At 34.8% G+C, this 20,147-nt stretch overlaps 1 protein-coding gene and 1 long non-coding RNA gene across 3 annotated transcripts in view; one reads left to right on the top strand and one right to left on the bottom strand.

Annotated features, from left to right (window-relative positions):
• The first annotated feature begins 161 nt into the window (after positions 1–161).
• Positions 162–6,350, top strand: LOC128209512 (uncharacterized). Of its 2 annotated transcripts, none has more exons than XR_008257010.1 (2): positions 162–309; positions 1,358–6,350. It is a non-coding gene; the product is annotated as an uncharacterized LOC128209512 (long non-coding RNA). The 2 variants fall into 2 exon arrangements; XR_008257009.1 differs by lacking the exon at positions 162–309 and adding an exon at positions 381–829.
• The window catches only part of LOC128209511 (ribosomal protein S6 kinase alpha-5-like), a 36,257-nt gene continuing 21,394 nt past the window's right edge, over positions 5,285–20,147 (bottom strand). The window contains exons 11-15 of the mRNA XM_052913562.1: positions 18,245–18,389; positions 15,833–16,003; positions 15,464–15,673; positions 14,883–15,033; positions 5,285–14,478 (exon numbers count right to left, since the gene is read on the bottom strand). Of these exons, the coding sequence (XP_052769522.1) occupies positions 13,424–14,478; positions 14,883–15,033; positions 15,464–15,673; positions 15,833–16,003; positions 18,245–18,389 (1,732 nt within the window). The 3' untranslated portion in view covers positions 5,285–13,423. The remainder of the gene's footprint in view (positions 14,479–14,882; positions 15,034–15,463; positions 15,674–15,832; positions 16,004–18,244; positions 18,390–20,147) is intronic.

The following is a 20,147-nucleotide window of genomic DNA, read 5'->3' as shown; positions in this document are numbered from 1 at the left end:
ACTTGTAAACAAATCAATATCGCTGACAAAAAGGGAACATTGTAGCTTACAGACAACACAGATAAAATCCCCAGTTTTGTGAGTGACCTAAATATAATGATGGATTATTCCTGATTAGGCAATGGTTAAGTATTTATAACGTTAACTTATTACTGCGAGCCGAGTGTTAAGTAACAGATGTGAAAACGCGGATGTAAAACTGGATTAAGCATGAAACGTGATAATATTCAGTTGTAAAATCGTCCAGAGTTCTTCTACAGATATTCGAGGAGTATTATTTCATCATCATAAATCACACTTTTGCATTCGGTTAGTTACTTTAGTTTCGCTTAATGTAAAAGTGCATAATGGAACGCCACTATTAACAAATGGGTAACGTTTAATTGAAATATAACTATTCAAATATCTCTAAATAACTCTTCTTTCAACAAATGCAAAGTAATGATTTTAAACATGCATATACACGTGTATTTCTTTTGAATGCATGTACTATAAGACGGAACTACAAACGAAGTGTGTCAGCGAAGTGTGTCAGCCAGTGAGTCAGTTTTTGTTTACAGTATTTCCTGGCTTAAAACCAGGCCATTTGCACTGGTGAATTAATTACTAAGTTCTATATATACATACAACTGAATTCAACTGAATACATCCATACAACGTAGAACGTGGTTTTTAAAAAAAATCCACAGCAGTAAACCTGGTGTTGAACTGTAGTTTATATATAAATGTTTGAAAACTATAAATTCCAACGAACTTCTGGAAAACATGTAGTAAGCTTCTGTACAAAGTGTGCGCTCATGGTTTACATAAACTTTAGTTCTTATATACGGTAAGTGTTGCTAAAACGAATAAACATCATAGATAACTGATATGTGTTATAATATTCACATTGCCACAAAAAACTGAGGTTCAAAGGTCATTCAAAGTCAACTGATAGCTAGACGCGATCGATTGTTCGTACCTCTTGAGACTAGCGAAGTTTTCATGCAAGCCAGTTTGAAAATCAGAGATACGGTAAGTTAATGATCATAATGATGTTGTTCGGTCAGCTGGGAAAATGGATTATGCATGGATTTACTTTGGAGAGTTTTTACTTCGTTTAGTTGGTAAAACTGGTGTATAGAACACCAATAATACATGTGTACAGTAGAAACTGGAAATACATAATAATAAGATAACAAAACTATATTAAGTATACTAAAAGCATCATCTATGAAGAGTGTCGACGGCTCTACATAGTAACAATATTTGCAAACGCAGTATTTGCGAAAAGAATATGTCTATGTTAACTCATGGGCGAAACAGGACTTATTCGAATCGTTGACAATGATAATAATGTTCCGTTTCATATTTTCAGACCCGGCACACAAGGGTAACTGAGAGTAACTGATGCTGGCACCCTGTTGGGGCCGGGCGGTATGCAGTGGTACGTGCTGCTCTCCATTGTTCTGGGCGTGATCGCTTTAGCCTGCTGCCTTTACTGCTTATGGTGCCTCAAACGACCAAAACCGCCGAAACCACAACCGCCGCCTCCACCAATGACGCCCCTCGATATATACAGACAAGTCTCGCGCCTGTCCGGCCACCCGGAAGACAAAGAACAGGTGGCGCCTCTCACGGGCCCGCCCTTAAAAAGACCTCATAGACCACCGCCTTTGTTTATACGACAGCATTCAGCGCTTTCGGAAGGCGAGGTTGGACGGCCTATTTCGCCTCTGGCTATTTCGCCAAACGTTACTCACCAGTATAATAGGTCGCATTCAACTAGCGAGTCTAATCAGGACTCCGGTTACCGAAGTCGCGCCTTTACGTATCCGTCAAGTTCACCTACGGTCGGTAGGAACCGGCCGCCCAGCTTCCATAGACAATTGTCGCGGACGTCGCAAAAATCAGTGGAGAAACGCAAACCGGTGGAGATGTCATTTACACCGATGGGTTTCTAGTTCAGGACCATATACGTATGTTCCGAAGAATAGCCTGAGACTTACTTGGCCGCCAGTGATACGGCGGAGTAAGAATTGTACGTCGATTCTTACACGACTTTGAGTCTGGACGTTTTATGATGACGTTAATGTGTTGTTGTCGCATAGCGGACTCGAGACTCAAACGTTGATTATCCTGCCAGGAAAATGACATGGAACAACAGTTCGGGGAACTGAAGAAAAGGTGCACTGCTGTGGAATTAATCATATGTGTTCGGATATTCATGTAGCATTCCTGAGACTAACTTTCACCTGCACCATTTGATGGACAGTTAAGAGTCATAATCTACACGCTTCGCTGCAGCATTTAAGTTCAGGGACTGTGGAACTGCGTCAGACAAAATACATTAACAAATATAGCTTTTGTTCATAATCAAGACATATAGTCTGAGGGCCTCTCCCATCATATCACCGACGTGCTTATACATTTTCATTTATTTGCTTATGATACATAAATCAGTCTTTAGTATTATAGCTTACATGGAAAAGCTTCAAGGTTACGGTCATTGTGCGATTCTTATTTCAATCATTTTGCATATGTACTTTTTAAAAATGCTTTCCGATGATAAATGGAGTGTTGAAGGTAATACTGCCGTCAAATTGTACATTTTTTTTTTCATGAAATATGAGTGTGTACACATAGAGGCCATCTTATCAGCGGACGTAATTGCGTCGTTTATTATTGGTTGTGATGAGATGATAAACTATGGCCTGAGTAGAAATGTAAGACTATGTTAAACAATTTATTTTGAAATTGAAATCTGTTATTCGATTTCTGACACTCGCTTACAATTTAACTTACGACTCGTTGTTAAAGGGACACAATACAGGTTGATGCCAATAAAAAATCTGATCAATAGAAAAAAACATATGATTTTCAAATTGATAAAACATATTAGCTGTAGGCGCTTTTTGAACTGTGGAATTGGTGGCCACATAACTATTAATTGAAAATCACGTTTAAAATGGCTAATATTTTTCATCTGTGCACAAATTCTCAAATGTTTTGTTTTGTTTCAATCATGTCAGTCAAAAAATGAGTTAAACATAGAAATAATTTAAAATAAGAAATAAAATAAAAACGAATGCATCAACCTACTTTGTGCCCGTTTAAGATATCTGAACATGGTATATTTGTTCTCTATCTTCAAGTGAATGATGAAAACCACCATATTCAGTGTAAGATGCCAAGGTCGAGAGAAGCATTTTTGTATTTTATCTAGCAGTATTTAATCAAGTATTTTAACTAGCAGTATTTAATCAAGTATTTGCTCAACATGTTTGCTTTAAAGCACAAGACAATTTTGAATGATAAGCAATGATTTTTTTTTGTTTTATCAAAATGTTTTTTTCTTTCCTAAAATTGCCATTTAACTAATTAAATATTTGTTAGACTTGTGACAAAATTAATCAGCCTGTCACATCCTTACCTGTTGCCATTTAAGTTTCACTGCTGCAAGATATTATGTCTAAGTCAATTTATCAGTGTCAATTTGTCAAGTATTTAATTTAATTTTTATTTTAATATATTTTTGTAGGGTTGTAAAACAACACTTGTTTTCCTATGCAGTATGAATATCTGTAGTGCTAGTAATTAGTTTTATGGACTTTGTAATGCAATACAACATTTTTATTTGAGTGGTACTACGCATTACATTTTGTATGATTAATAATTTTAACTGTTTGAATACATGTCTTAAATGATATCATATCATACTTTTAATGTTTGTTGTTTTTGCTTATTGTACAAGCGCCCGTTGCTGTTATGAGAGAGCTAGGTTTGGGAAAGCTACTTGTACGGGTATGTGTACATGTGTACATGCGAAAGACTGTTTGACGCTATACCATTTTGTACAATTGATGAATTTATTAAGTTCTGATATCTAGGGCCCTTGTTGACAAACTGTTTTCAGTCTGACCTGAAACTAAAAATCTCTTCTTACGTATATTTTACAAAATCTGTGCATATCAGTGTAATATTCTATATTTTGAAATATTTCAACAATTTTCATCATCCATGCTCTGCTCTAAGTCCATTAAAAATTATACTAAAGATGTTCAATATTTGGTCTTGAGTCTGAACTCAGACATGAGACCATTAATAAACACTGGCCCTGGGCCCTTGATTAGAAGGAGTCTCAAGTCCGAGTCTAGACTCATAATCAGAAAAGCGATGTGATGAAGAAACAAAAAAATTACTTTATGCCAGCCCTTTTAAAATCATTATCACTATGTAAATAAAGGTCACAGCTTCAATTAGTAAAAAAAATCAGCAAAGTTCACCATCAGTGCTCAACTAGAGCGAAAGTTACAATGAAATGGAGACTCGCAATTTTGAGTCTCGAATCTGAACTCGAGACTGTTTGAAATTATGGGCCCTGCAGGGCAATGATTACAAACAGCCTTAAGTCTGAGTTCAGAATCAAATGACACAACTGTTTAAAATCAGTTTAAAATCTTTATTTTAATGTAACTTTTCTCTAGTTCAGTATTTATGATAAACTTCACTGAATTTTAATTATTTTTATTTGAAATTAAACAATTGTAAACATTTATTTTGCTTAAGCAAATGGAATAAAGAGGATTCTCTGAAATTTAATAAAGGGCTTTAAAACTTGGAATTGAGACTGTTAGTAAACATGGGCCAAGGACATGTAAACATTGTGATTTAAACATCATACAACCATGCAAGTATGTGTTGGCTGTTCAAGGTGAATAATAATCACAACATTCGTGAGTTGACCTAGAAAAAGGGAGATCTTGCATACTTTGAAAGGCCAACTGCATCTAGCTACACATAATAACAAGCTGTGCTTTACATCTCTCAGCTGTTTAAAGAATCAATTGTTATATTTTCCCAGTTTAATACTACTATGTTAGTAACTAGATGGAAAAAATTATAGCTTAAAGTAAATTCCTTGAAGATGATTTTTTTGGCATCTGCAACACTTTTTGTCCTTGATTTGCACCAGCTAGTTCTGGAAATGCTGAGAAAGAATATTTCATAAACTTTGGATGTGTTGATCGACATCTTGCAGACATTTAACATAAGTTAGATTGTAATGTATTGTGTGATTTTATAGTCAGCCTTCTAATGATGGCCAAATATTGAGGGTTTTGTATTCAGATTTGTATTCTTTATTTTGACATGGTTCTGTGATGTATGTGCTATTTGCAGTTTTTATTTTACAAACTGTAACTTTGTAATGATCATTGTACACATTTTATCAAGGAAAGCAATTAAATGCAAGCTATCAGAGTAGCAATTATGCAAATTAAGTAGATAGACAAGAAACGATGTATAATGCTCAGCATTTATTCAATACCTCCATTGACAATAGAATACCAGTATCAATCACAAAACTCAACAATAACACTTGATTTCATCAACAATGAATAATTTACAAAATGGCAAAATGACTAAAAATAGTTTGAATTCATTTAAGAAGAAAATTACGTAGAATTAATCTATGATTTGCAAATATAACAATAGTATTATTTTCATGATTATTATCATACAAGATACATAAATTGTCATCATATACAATAGAAACATGTTGTACAGGAGAAAATATTCTAATAAATGTGACAAAAAATAGCCAGCAAACCCCTGCATGTTAAACATGAACCCAAAACGTCTGAAGTACAATATTTTAAGATATTTTGATAGTTTAAGACAAAATCCCCCCCTCGCTCAACAATATTTCTTTACAAAGACCAACAAAATCCCCCCTCCCTCAACAATTTTTTGCCAAGACAGACAAAATTCCCCTCCCTCAACAATCTGTTTGTCAAGACAGACAAAATCCCCATCTCTCTAAAATTTGCTTGCCAAGACAGAAAAATACCCCCTCCCTCAACAATCTGTTTGCCATGACAGACAAAATCCCACCTCCCTCCATCAATAATTTGTTTGTAAAGACACTTTGTATAGTTTAGATGGTAAATAAACTTGGGAAATGTCAAGGTTAGTTGAATATCATATGATGGTTTTGGCCAGCCTATGCAAAAATAACCACAAAAAGACCCCCTGCACAACTTATAGGGCATGCACGTCTAAAAAGACAAATACAGTATTTTCAAATAATATAGAATGCTATAAAGACATGTGTTAAAGACACTATTATTGTGTATTATTTTCTTCCAAGGTCAACGATACCTGTACTACAGCATAACTGCCATTTACAGCACACTGGTAAACCAACATAATTAGTGTTATGGTGTATAAATTTGTAATTGAATATCATAATTAGAGATTGAAGAAATACACAATAATTTTTTGAAAATATTGCATTAGTTTTTACATTATAAATGATGAAATGTTTAAAAATATGTATAATATAAAAATGAATAAAAATATAAAAATGCCTTCACTTGTTTTCTATTGTTTCCCATTACATTTCAATAAATCATCTCAAACTACTTACTAAAAACAGTTCATTTTCTAGTCATATGCTTCGTTATCGAAATTTTATTTTCAAGACAAAATACATTTGAAACAATGAGAGTTTCGATACACTGAATATAAGCATGCTTATTGTATGATTTCATCTTTGGGATAAAGAACATCATGGATGTAGTAAACACCGTTAACATTTAACAATGATGATTTTTTATGTGAAAAACACAGGCTAAAAAAATATCAGCTTTATGATGACAAAGATGACCTTTCAATCTTTTTTAAAACATAACAACTTACAAAATCTAACCATTACTTTCTAACAAAATCTAAATAAGTTTCAACAGTGACACAAAAAGCGAAGCAAATTATGCAAACAAATTCAAAAATTATCATTTAATGTAATTATGCTCTGTTTGCTTCAGACACATGCTTGTTAACATTTCATACATTTAAGACGTTATTCAAACGCTATGTTTTAGCTTGTCTGCTGAGCTGGTTAGCAGTTTTGCTAAGGAGAGCAATTAGAATATGTCGGCCCCCTAAAAATAGAAACAGATTTTGACGTATTGCAATTAAAACAATTACTAGTAAACACTACAGTTTGAGGGATCATTAAATATATTTCATTAAGTTCTTGCAATATGTCTTATATAATTCCCTATATAAGATATTATGACTTAAAAATATTAAAATTATTTCGATTTATCATTTAAATACACCCAATTAACAGTTAATTGATAACCAACCTTTATTTAGGGTTTACAATTAACTGATAACCAACCTATCTTAAGGGTTAACAATTAATTGATAACCAACCTTTATAAGGGTTAACAATTGATTGATAACCAAGCTATCAAAAGGGTTAACAATTAATTGATAACCAACCTATCTAAGGGTTAACAATTAATTGATAACCAACCTTTCTTAAGGGTTTAAAAAAAATTCATCGACATAACAATCTTTAAATTCGTAGTTTCAATTTAAGATTTACTTGTGAAGTATCAAATGTCCAGTTATCTGAAACATTGGATTTTTTCAATAGAGATAAAATGTTTAAACTTTGTAAAGATGTAGGATGAGTAATGGGACTAAAACATCAGTAGTTGACACACTTAAGTACGCTTTAAGTTTTTTGTACCATCTTTTGGACATGTCTTGATAAATTTACTCGACAACACAAAGTGTTTTTAGATAGCAGAACAAGTTCAACAATACATGTAGCATTCAAACAATGCTTTATGGCATAATAAACGGAAGACACATTCAATATGTAACAAAAAGTTCTAGCTTACTGAAGACTTAAGTGCTGTCTGAGTGAAAAATGAGTGCTTTGTCAGTAATTAGTGCTTTGTGAGCGATATACTGGAAATAAAAAAAAAATTAATGTCAAATCACAACAAAGTCATCACCACAGGGGGCAGAAACAAACCATTTTTACCATTTCCCAGCCTATTGGTACTAAAAACATACTGTGAATATATAAATATATAGTATATATATAAAATAAAAACAGTTTGCTTCATTACGCTTTCATCAAAATACGAATTACAAGTCTATTAAAGTGTGAAAGCATGCAAAGATTTCTACAGATACATGTTACAAAGGGCCGATTGCCGTTCAGGCAGAACTTAGTTAAAGTTTCAACGTTGTTGACATCATCGTTATTAATTTTTTTATTTTTACTGCTCTGATAAACATGTAAGCTGCACTATTTTTAATAAGGTCGTTATAACAGACCCGGCTTTATTTGTGTTATTTAATTGTACCTGCATACCACAAAATATTTCACCTTACCGTAGTTTAAAACGAAGCTGTAAACAACGTTGTTGATTTCAACCAAGTTCTGTACAATCGACACCATTGTTTATCATAATAGGAATGTTTAAAATATATACTCTATTGATATTCATTCTTATGTTGCTGCATTGTTTACGACTCTCGAACAGTGTGAACCTAAACAAATATTCTAGAATTATCACACCACACAAATGTCTCCTAAACATGTGGGCTGCACAATCTTTAAGTGCACTTGAGGTTGATAATGTACGATTTCCCAACTGAGGTTACCATATTATAAACCATATTGATCAAATTAATGGGTCCATCACAAACACAAAGTGCTGTTATTTTACACGATGATAAATCACGTTTCAATTGATTATGAAACTAAACTTGAATCTATTTGAACAACTTTCCATCAGTAAACACTCAAGTTGAGTTACCATAACAGAAAGATTTAATAGGTTTCTCTCACTGCTTACAAATAGATGAAAGAAACTTTTTTGGTCATGACATTGCATTTCTTTGTGAAGATTTTTTTCCAGCAATAAATGGCCTAATAATGGCCAATCAGAAATTAGCTACTTATTTAATAGTCGCAGGCCAATCAAGTTGAAATTTGGAAGAAAGGGCATATGATTTGTTAATAAACGGGTATTTATACAGCAATTATAATTCCATTAAGTTTTCAAATATTAAATGGATACTTAAGTTTTATTTCATTAACTACCATTGAAAATGGGCATGGACTAAAGTAAAATGGGTGTTAAACAGCCAAATGAGTTGTTGATTTGACAAAAAGCTCATTTTCTAGAAAGTGACATTTTAGTTTTTGAAAAGATTCAAAGCAATTCAACTCATTTAATTAAGGACCATATTCAATTAAATTTGACATGAAGGCCCTTTGATACATGTTCTTTAAAACTGTATCTTGTTTATCCTGTCAAATCAAAAGTGGCTTTATGGTCAAAACAAGATGTTTGATGGATCAGAATAGTGAACATCACAGGGAATATTGAATAACTTTCCTTCAGAGTGTAATAAAAATCTGTGACACAGATTTTAGATTGTATTGCAAGTACATCCATTCTGTGAAATTCAGATAAAATTCATCAAAAGAAAAAAGAGTTTATAGCAGTTTACTTATTCCACTGTCATTTTTTATATTTCAATTAATATATTTTTCCTGTGAGGTATAACCTAAAAATAAAAAATAAACGTGATGCAAATGAACTTTTGTCCCCATTAATATGACACCAAATTTTAATATGTATCAGATACTTTGGAAAGAAGATGATCTTCTTTCGAAATAGGTATTATGGCCTGTTTAAGCAGGAACCCCGCACAGGGGTGGGTGTATCGTTAACTGCATGCATGACCTAGCTATAACAAAATTTATAAGCAGTGTTAACCATCATGCTACATAAATGACAAGGCCTCCTTTTATGTAAGCAAGTAAATAAATAAATCATTTAAGAGTTTTACAAATATAACATTTTGAAGATAAGAAGAGATTGACTCCTTTATTACATCAAATCCTTCAAGCGTCTATATAAATACATGGAACTTGAATATGGATTTTAAGGATTATGAGCATATTTCATACATGGCATATTTCTTGGAGGCTTCCCAGGTGATTTGTTCAGAAAACCAGGGAGTTTAAATTGCCTTCAACTAATCATGTAACAGGATTTATTATCAATTAACATATATCCACTGTCATTGCCATTTCTTTCAGCATTAACAACTTTTAAGAGCATTTTATTTAAACTACAGTAGCTGTTCTAAATTGAAAAATATATTATAATGATATATATAGAGAGAGAGTATTAATGTTGTAAGGAAATGTATTGCATATAGCACACAAGAAAACATTTTGTTTGTTAAATTTTGGCGAATATTCACCTATTCACTTCCACCTAGGCCGGGGCAGGGGGTGGGGAGATAAAGCATAAATCCTAGTAGATTTACCCTCCTGCCACGTGATTTGGTATGTATAGTATTTTGCTTCAAATCTCTGAGCATCTGAACATATAAATTTATACATTCATCTGTTTCAGGTAGTAGTAGTAGTAGTAGTAGAAGTAGTAGTAGTAAAACTGATTAAGTTAAAAAACTGAATTAAAACATATATTGCCCTACATCTGACATAAAGTGCAAGTGCAGCTATCTTCAGACATACTACCCTACTTCAGATATTTATTGCAATCTGTTGTCTACACGTATACTGCCCTAATTCTGATATTTAGTTCAAGAAGTTATCTTAACCTTTTTGCACCACACAAAGGCCTTTACACTGCAATCTTATAGCATGATGTTAAATTGACAATTAAGTATCAATTTAGAAAAACACAAATAAATAATTCACACTTATACATTATAACATATGTATTTATGTTTCAAGATTAAATTCTAATAATTTCTTTAAAAATAATATAAAATACTAAAATTACTTAGATATTGTAATGCATCAGAGTAATAATATTTAAAAGTATACAACTGACTTACTAATAAAACGCTAAAATATAACAAGAAAACATATCACAGCCAACAAACGCACCATATACCCTGGTCAAAGCTAGTCAGTATTTTTACAAAAGTCAATGGTTATTAGAACGTTTGCTAATCAAACTTTGTATTTGGACAATGAACAAGAGGCATAACTCAAGCAATTAGTCAGTCAGGGTGCAATATGAGTTACACATAAATTATATCAGATTTATTACTGAGTTTTTACACTATGATGCAAGGCCCTAATTTTTCGAAAACTCTTAAGCGTAACTCATTTAACTACTCACTTAACTATCTTATTTCATTTAGCAATATTACTTACATAAATATAATTTTATGAAACAGGAAGCAGTTTATCTTATTTATCTTAATTATAATTTCCTTTAATAGCCTCAACACTCTTTAAAAAGAGATTATTACACAATTTATACCAAATCAAAGATAACATGCTCAGCTTCATCCTGTTATAAAGGATTTAAGATGTTCTGACAAATACGGGCCAGATATGTATTGCCATACAAACAAGGTTTTAGTACAGATCAGCTTAAAAAATGATACTCCCAACATTTGTAAATTCTATGTTAAAATAAACAGAATTGTAAATACAACATTGTAGATACATAACAACTTTTTAGAAAAAATATATACATTGAAGATACATAACAACTTTCAAGAGAGAATATAAACAATTTTCTCACACAAAGCCCTGAATAAAGCAAGAAAATATTTACAATTCACATATTGTAATATATTGTATATAAAATATTGTGTATTACATTAAGCATTATACCATAACATTTACACGATCTATAACATGTATATATAGATAAAAATGTGAACTCAACAGGCCTCAATTTCTTGGAAGCTCTCAAGTGTTACAAGCTTAATTACCGGTCACTTATTTCATTAAAACCTAATGTGTAACTTTTTTTTGATATTACCAAATACAAACTAGAGCTGTCACAGGAGTGACGAATACCCCCAAATGCCGCCAGGACACAGGAATGGCAAACCATTCCTTTGAAAAGAGGCCATAACTCCAAGGTTACTGCCAAAAAATGTTCAAATCTGTCAACCCTTTCATGAGTTATCGTCCAGAAACCTTTTTTCTATTTTTAGTAACAGTGACCTTGACCCCACCAGCCCCAATATCGACATTGATCTGTATCTTCTGATGTTACACCTGTGTACCAAAAATTGTTCAAATCTGTTTAACCTTTCATGAGTTATCGTCCGGAAACCGTTTTTCTATTTTTAGAAACAGTGACCTTGACCTTGGCCCCACCAGCCCCAATATCGAACTTGACTTGTATCTTCTGATGTTACACCGATGTACCAAATTTTTTTTAAATCTGTCTAGCCTTTCACGAGTAATCATCCGGAAACCATGAAAACCGACCGACCGACAGACAGACCGACCGACCGACCGACAAGCTCACTAACTTGATCTGTATCTTCTGATGTTACACCTGTGTACCAAAAATTGTTCAAATCCGTCTAGCCTTTCATGAGTTATTGTCCAGAAACCGTTTTTCTATTTTTAGTAACAGTTACCTTGACCTTGGCCCCACCAGCCCCAATATCGAACTTGACCTGTATCTTCTGATGTTACACCTGTGTACCAAAAAATTTTCAAATCTGTCAAGTCTTTCATGAGTTATCATCCGGAAACCGTTTTTCTATTTTTAGTAACAGCGACCTTGACCTTGGCCCCACCAGCCCCAATATCGAACTTGACCTGTATCTTCTGATGTTTCACCTGTGTACCAAAATTTTTTCAAATCTGTCTAGCCTTTCATGAGTTATCGTCCGGAAACCATGAAAACCGACAGACCGACTGACCGACAAGCTCACTCCTATATACCCCCTCAAACTTCGTTTGTGGGGGTATAATAAGTTTATCATGATTTTCACGAAGACAATTTTAAGTACAAACACTTAAAAAATGTAAATATTACACAAATTATACCAAAACAAAAATAGTGAGCTTAGCTCGTGTTACAAGTGACTTAAGATGCTTCCAGAAATTGGACCCAGGATTAAAGCTTAATTGAGCATTGAGAAACAATCCAACACTTAAGTTCCAGCAGGATCAAACTACAGCACTTCGTTTATAGGAATTTGTTTTAGCTTTATTGTGACGGAAAATGATAGCTATATAATCATCTAGTCAATTTCCTGGGTAAAACAAGTACTGATGCCCATTTTGAGTGGCTGTGGGAAAGTTCTCCTGTTGGGTATGGAACACACAACCTCTTGGGTGAGAGGCAGACATCAGTACCACTAGACCACTCTCACCCTGGCGGGGATGGAACACACAACCTCTTGGGTGAGAGGCAGAAATCAGTACCACTAGACCACTCTCAGCCTGGTGGGGATGGAACACACAACCTCCTGGGTGAGAGGCAGATACAAGTACCACTAGGCCTCTTTCAGCCTTAAACAACACACAATGACAAACTGTTTTCAAACCCAGTAGAATAATGTTAGCTAAGGTTGAAAGTTGATCATGAAAAACATCCATTATGTTGTTGTTGTTTTCAACACAACAACTTTGCATACTAGTTTTTGTGAACATGCAAATTTGATCCTCAAGTTTAAACAAACTATTGCTTAAGAACATTAATTCAGGAATTTCAGTTAAAAACTCATCTTAACCTGCTTTTTTCATTCAGAGTATTCTTAACTATTCTTAACTTGTCAGCCCATTAAAAAGAATACTTGAAAACCCATCTAATTTCTTTTTTTTCTAATCATCTATAACAATGGTGGAATCAGACTTTTTTGCTCGTTTGTATGGTGAAATTCCCTTTCCATGTTTAGAAGACACGTTTGATTTGGAACTATTCCCATCACTCTGTGAATCTGAATGCTTTTTGTCATCATCAATATCCTCGTCACTATCATCGTCAATGATTATGCAGTCGCTACTATTATCAAGATCACTGAAGTCTCCATCATTCACATCATTGTCCTCATAATCATCATCGCCATCATCATCAGTGTCACTAAAATCTTCACTATCATCACCTTCTAAACTGTGTTTACGTTTTAAACCTCGACTAGATCCCTGAAATGGTGGTATATCAACAGAAGTGTCAGATTCTGCAGATGATCGTATTTCACTGAATGGTAGAGACTTTGGAGGAGTTGATTCAACGTCCATTACAAACAATTCCTGTGCAGAAAGTCCTGATGCACCACTTTGACTAGACAAGATATCGACAGGAGTAAGTCTCTGCTGAGGAACAAACCCAAGGCTATGAACTGAGCTCTGCGAGATTGAGGAGTTATTAGAGAGGCTTGAATTGTTTGACAAACTCCGAACCAGGCTAGTTTCACTTGGCACTGTCAAACTACCTGAGCCACTGGCCTGAACAATGTCTGCCTCCTCCTGGCTACCTGAAACTGAGCCGAGAGAGGTCGCAGACCCCTGTGACGTCCCTTGACTTTGAAAGAGTCCGGAACCGTGAGATGAGCTTGTCTTTGCCACAGAGCCACTCGAGTGGCTACTGTCTGTAGATTCACTTCTGTCTGTGTTTTCGTCTGATGCTTTCTTCTGTTTCCGTCTTTGAGCAAGTGGGGCCTTGTTTACTTCCTGCAGTGTGAAACCGTCCCTCGTGGCTTTCTGGAAGGCATTTATTGTGGCGCTAAGCTGCATCTGGACATTGTTAGCACTTGTTAGAACACCAGGGGTCTGTAGGGTCTTTTCTGAGAACATACTGTTGTTATTTCGCAGCAACCATTCGTTTTTCTTCAAGTCTTCCATGGTAAGGCGCTTCTTTGGATCTACTGTCAGAAGACCTGAAATAATTCACTGCTATTAAATGCATCATTATGACAATGCACCTTTATACGGGAGATGAAATTTTCTAATTTTATAGTGCATTTTTAAAAAATAATTTTAAACCACTGAGAAAAAGTTTAAATCACTGCAAAATTATAATTATAAAGAGCGTTGTATTACATATTATTTAATACCTTCTGCAAGTGGATGGAAATGTTTTTTTCTTTTTTTCAGTCAAACAATGGGTAAAACTTAACAATTTTTTAAGCCAGTGATGATCTTGAAAGATTTTTGAGTTAAGACTAAGGTTAAAGTTTTTTTGCATGCAGCAGACACATGCACCATGACAATACCTTGAACTTTTCCAATGGAAAAATACATGGGCTAAAAACGTACAAAAATTAATGTACTGCATTTGTACCTTGAATGAGGGACTTGGCAGCTGTTGATACATTGTCCCACTCAGAGGCGTTGAAGTTGAAGCGTCCAATTTTGATCTCCTGCATGATTGCCGATGCCTGGTCCTCGCTGCTCCCGACTTGAAACGGCACCCGACCAGACAACATCGTGTACTGGAAGACAACAGTACATGACACTAACAACAAGTGATCACAAAACCTGATAAATAGCTAAATGAATAAAATAAACACTTCTTTCACAATCTGTGTCAAATACAGAAGGATCGGAAGTAAACACATGTACCGTCTCTTGTCTGCCTTTTACACCTGATCTACATTACTCTACATCACATTATATTTGTAGGCATAGTTATTTTAACTGTATGTTGACATCTTTCAATTAATAGTGCACCAGTGTCCGTCAAAATAAAAAAAAATGGCCAGCACATTTTGTAACTAAAATGATCTAAGTCTTATACTTCATTTCCTATTATATTATGCAACATAGCATTTTCGAAATATTTTTTGAGTAGAGACAGCATTTAAGTTTTCATCCTGCAAAAAGCTACAACAATTTAAATGACGAAGTGAAGCTACAACTTACCAGTATAACTCCAAGACTCCACAGGTCACATGACTCATCATATCCTTCCTTCTCCCGATTGGCTGTTGCCTGTAGCAACACTTCTGGTGCCCCGTATGGCAAGGTGAAGCATGGAGTGCTCAGTTGCTGGTTTCCGGGTTTCAAGCGGGCAAAACCAAAATCTATGATCTTGATCTCTGCGTTTTCTTCTTTGCTCTCATAAAGCAGATTCTGTGATAAAAGAGTAGAGGATATGATAATGATCGTAGGTTATTACATTGTCACTGATTCTTACTACCTTGTCATAGTTTAAGGTTTAATGGCCATGATTTTAACAAAAGATTTCATATTTTAAAGTAAGAAATAGTCAACTTAGAAAGTGTCCCCCACCTCTGGTTTCAGGTCGCGATGCACGACGCCACGCCTGTGCATAAAGTCAACAGCAAGAACAAGCTTGAGCATGATCTCGCTGGCCTCTGGCTCGCAGAAGCTCTTCTTCTTGCGTATTCTATTGAGCAGTTCTCCCCCCTCACATAGCTCCAGTACCATGTATGTGTGGAGCTGAATACAAAACGCATGAATCAGAACAATCTATCAAATCTTAAGTTTCTATACACGGAATTTGTGAGGGTTTAATTTTTTTGCATTTTTTTCCCTTATTGATTTGCTGGCAAATTTAAAAGGTAGAAAAATATTCAATCTACCATTGCTTTCCCATGGCATAACAAAAACTAACAAAAAAACATAAACCTAGGGAAATGGGCTAGAACAAAAAAATAATAAAACAAGAAACGTCGCAATGCGACGAAACCAGGTTTTGAATGATTGACAGAAGAACTTCGGTCTGTGTGTGTATTTATATTTTTAATACCAGTGACCTTGACCATAGGGACCCAAAACGTAATCCCATGAAAGGTATTCATAAACTCTCCCTATAGACCAAGTTTGGTCAAGATATATCAACCCTAACTCAAGTTATTCAGTTTCAACCATTTTTTCTATTTTTAGTAACAGTGACCTTGACCTTGATGCTAGGGACCCCAAATGCAATCCCATGAAATGTATCCATAAACTCTTCCTATTGACCAAACCAAGTTTGGTCAAGATATGTCAACCCTAACTCATGTTATTCAGTTTCAACCGTTTTTCTATTTTTAGTAACAGTGACCTTGACCCTAGGGACCCCAAACGCAATCCCATGAAAGGTATCCATAAACTCTTCCTATAGACCAAGTTTGATCAAGATATGTTTGACGCTGCCCGGCCGCCCGCCCGCCCTAACAACGATGTTTGTCATTTTAATAACCAGTTTCAGTTTGTGAAAACCTGGTTTAAAAAAGGACCCCACAAAGTTTCCAGCAATCCAGAGTTCTAAATACTACACCAGGGCTCTCACTAGGCTGAAAATTTTGGGAGAAGTGACTTCTCGCTTCAGTCAATTTAGGGAGAAGAGGGGAGACTTTAGGGAGAAGTGATACTTTTCGTAACACCTGATACAAAAACTATGCCATACCACACCCCTCAGTTTATATTCACATTCAAATTGATTCAACTATATAAAATGTTCATAAAATAATGTATCATTTTTGGCTCAGCAAAAGTGTATTTGTCAATGCCACATAGTCTATCTCCAAATAGCATCTAAAATGAAACAAAAACCAAGACAGCTAAGAATTTGAAACAATCAAAATGACAAGTATATTAACAGTCAATATAGTAGGGGGACGAATCTTATTTTGGTACGTTCGAGATAGGGTACGAATGTCACATTCAGCTATGCTGTTATTTACTTGTCTCTGGCTAAATAATTTTAAATATGCTGACATTTAAGAACCAAATGACATTTAAATCACTGTCCTTGATGAAAACTTTACCAGTACATATAAATGGGAGGTTGAGAAATTAACTCGGAAAATTGTTCTGACAAAATGGCGATCTCGCCGATTTTTTTGACATCGTAAACAGGAGAAAAATACTGTAAGTATTAAAACTCTACATAAAGCAAAAAAAATAATATTTTGTTGTGTACAAATCAATTTTTTATTATGAACATTTCACTAAAACCAATCAAATATTTGGTGATACGTCATGTTATTGATTTTCTTAGCGCCACCTTGCCGATGGCCCAAGATGGCTATGACCGTCTGCTTCAAAAGCAACAATGTTTAAAATGTCTTGCATTGTTTGTTCTATACATATATCAATTACTTTTTAACTTCATTAATGCCTGACACGATTTTTCATAATTATGTCGCCTTTTCTATCTCATTTACGAACGTATATCGTTTTATCACAGTCTTCTCAATGTACATTCTGATTGGTTAACTTTCAATAGCTTCGCCTACCGGCAATGTTTTGGTAATTGGATGACATCGCCCAATTATTGGATTAGGAGATTACCAAATTTTATGAATGGCTAATTGCGATGTCTTGACTAATGGGACAGTGGCCAAATACTCGCTGATTGACAGATTTACAATGTGTTATAATTTTGGCGAAGTCAATGTCGCTTTGATGATACAAATGGGCGAAGTCTGGGAATTTTAGGCGACCACTTCGCCCAAGTCGCCCCCTCGCGAGAGCCCTGTTCACATCCCTTGGAGCTCATTCTTGAGAGTAACAGCGATAACAGATCAAATAAAAAACTTTGAACTTCTGATAAAATCTTGATGTAGATATTTTCTAACAGCAAGAATTAATTAAACACATTTTTTTGAAGAAATATTTTTTAGAGTCTCGAAAATACTTGTATAATGACAGTTGTCACTACTTCACCACTCTCAACTGAAATGTCAGACTTACATCATCATAAAAAATATCCACCAGCTGTACAATGTTCCTATGGCTTTGACATAGTTTCAATAACGTCACCTCCCGATTGACATCGATACGTCGACTGATAATCTTTACAGCGTAGGCCTGGCGTGACCTCTTGTGGTAACATTTCCTGTAAAAGTAAAGATAAACTGTAATCAGAATGCTGTTATATCAGATAACTCAGCATAATGCACTAAACAACTAGAAATGTGTCCATAGGACACGGATGCCCCCACTTCGATTTTTTGTCACAGAAAATAAGCCATAATGATTATTCAGGATAATCTGAGGGCCCTAACTCCTAAATGATTAAAGCGATTTCCATGGCTATCGAACTTGATCAAGATATTATGGTCACAAACATGTGTTAAAAGTTTGGTGAGGATTGGACAAACAGTTTTCAAGAATTAGATCGGAAACAATCTTCGGGACATATTTTTCAAGTCTTTTTTTGCAAATAAAGGGCCGTAACTCCTAAATGACAAAAGCGATTTCCATGGCTATCGAACTTGATCAAGATATTATGGTCACAATCATGTATGTAAAGTTTGGTGAGGATTGGACACATACTTTTCAAGAATTAGATTGGAAACATATATTTTTGAAGTATTTTTGGCAAAAAAGGGCCGTAACTCCTAAATGACTAAAGCGATTTCCATGACTATCGAACTTGATCAAGATATTATGGTCACAAACATGTGTTTAAAGTTTGGTGAGGATTGGACAAACGGTTTTCAAGAATTAGATCGGAAACAATCTTCGGGAATTTTTGGCAAAAAAGGGCCGTAACTCCTAAATGACTAAAGCGATTTCCATGACTATCGATCTTGATCAAGATATTATGGTCACAAACATGTGTTTAAAGTTTGGTGAGGATTGGACAAACGGTTTTCAAGAATTAGATCGGAAACAATCTTCGGGACGTACGTACGTACGTACGTACGTACGGACAAGGGCAACCCTATATGCCGCCACTTTGTGGGGGCATAAAAAGAGATCACCAATGTAGAACATTATGCTCTAACCAGTAAGTGGTCAGTGATTTTTTTTGGTGCAAATTACTGTCTGCAAAAGGCTCCCTTGAGAAATATCTCCAAAAATTATATTCTTTTCCCAATTTAATAAATGCAGACTACGTAAATGAATGAAAAAGCAACGAATTTCTTCAAAATCTTGACAAGACCAACTCTTTCACAGCATAATGTATGCATAAACAAGAGGCACATCAGTGCCTGTGCTCCACTGGCCAAAAGGTTCAAGCAAAGACCACCTAACGAACATTTTCGTCAAGTTTCATAGAAATACAATCATCAATTTTTGAGGAGAAGTTATTTAATTATTTTTTTTACTTTAATAGCTCTGGCTGCCATGTTGTGCAGTGGACCGAAATGATTTGGGCAATTTGAGTAAAGGAGCACCAAACAAACATTTCTGTCAAGTTTTATCGAAAAAAGGTCATCGGTTTCGACGACAAGTCATATAAAGTTTTTTTTATTTTTTAGCTCTGGCAGCCATGGTGTGCAGTGGACTGGAACCATTTAACAAATTTTGGTTAATGACCACCCAAGGAACATTTCTGTCAAGTTTCATCAAAATCTGATCATCGGTTTCTGAGGAGAAGTGGTGTCAAGGTTTTTCCTATTCTTAGCTCTGGCTGCCATGTTGTGCAGCGGAACGGAACCATTTGGGCCATTTTGTCAAAGATTTTGTTGAGATGACCCTTGTTATTAAGTCTCATAAAGATTATGTCAAAATTGTGACGCAGGCAATTTGTGGACTGACGATTGACTAACATGTAATCTTGTCTTGTCATATGACAGGCGAGCTAAAAATTACAAACCATTGTTTTCCAAATGGAAATGGAGACGTCGTTTGCTTTGTACAAAGG

The sequence above is a fragment of the Mya arenaria genome, chromosome 11 (genome assembly GCF_026914265.1).
Source record: "Mya arenaria isolate MELC-2E11 chromosome 11, ASM2691426v1".
Classification (NCBI taxonomy): domain Eukaryota; kingdom Metazoa; phylum Mollusca; class Bivalvia; order Myida; family Myidae; genus Mya; species Mya arenaria.
This window is presented reverse-complemented; position numbering and strand designations above follow the sequence as displayed.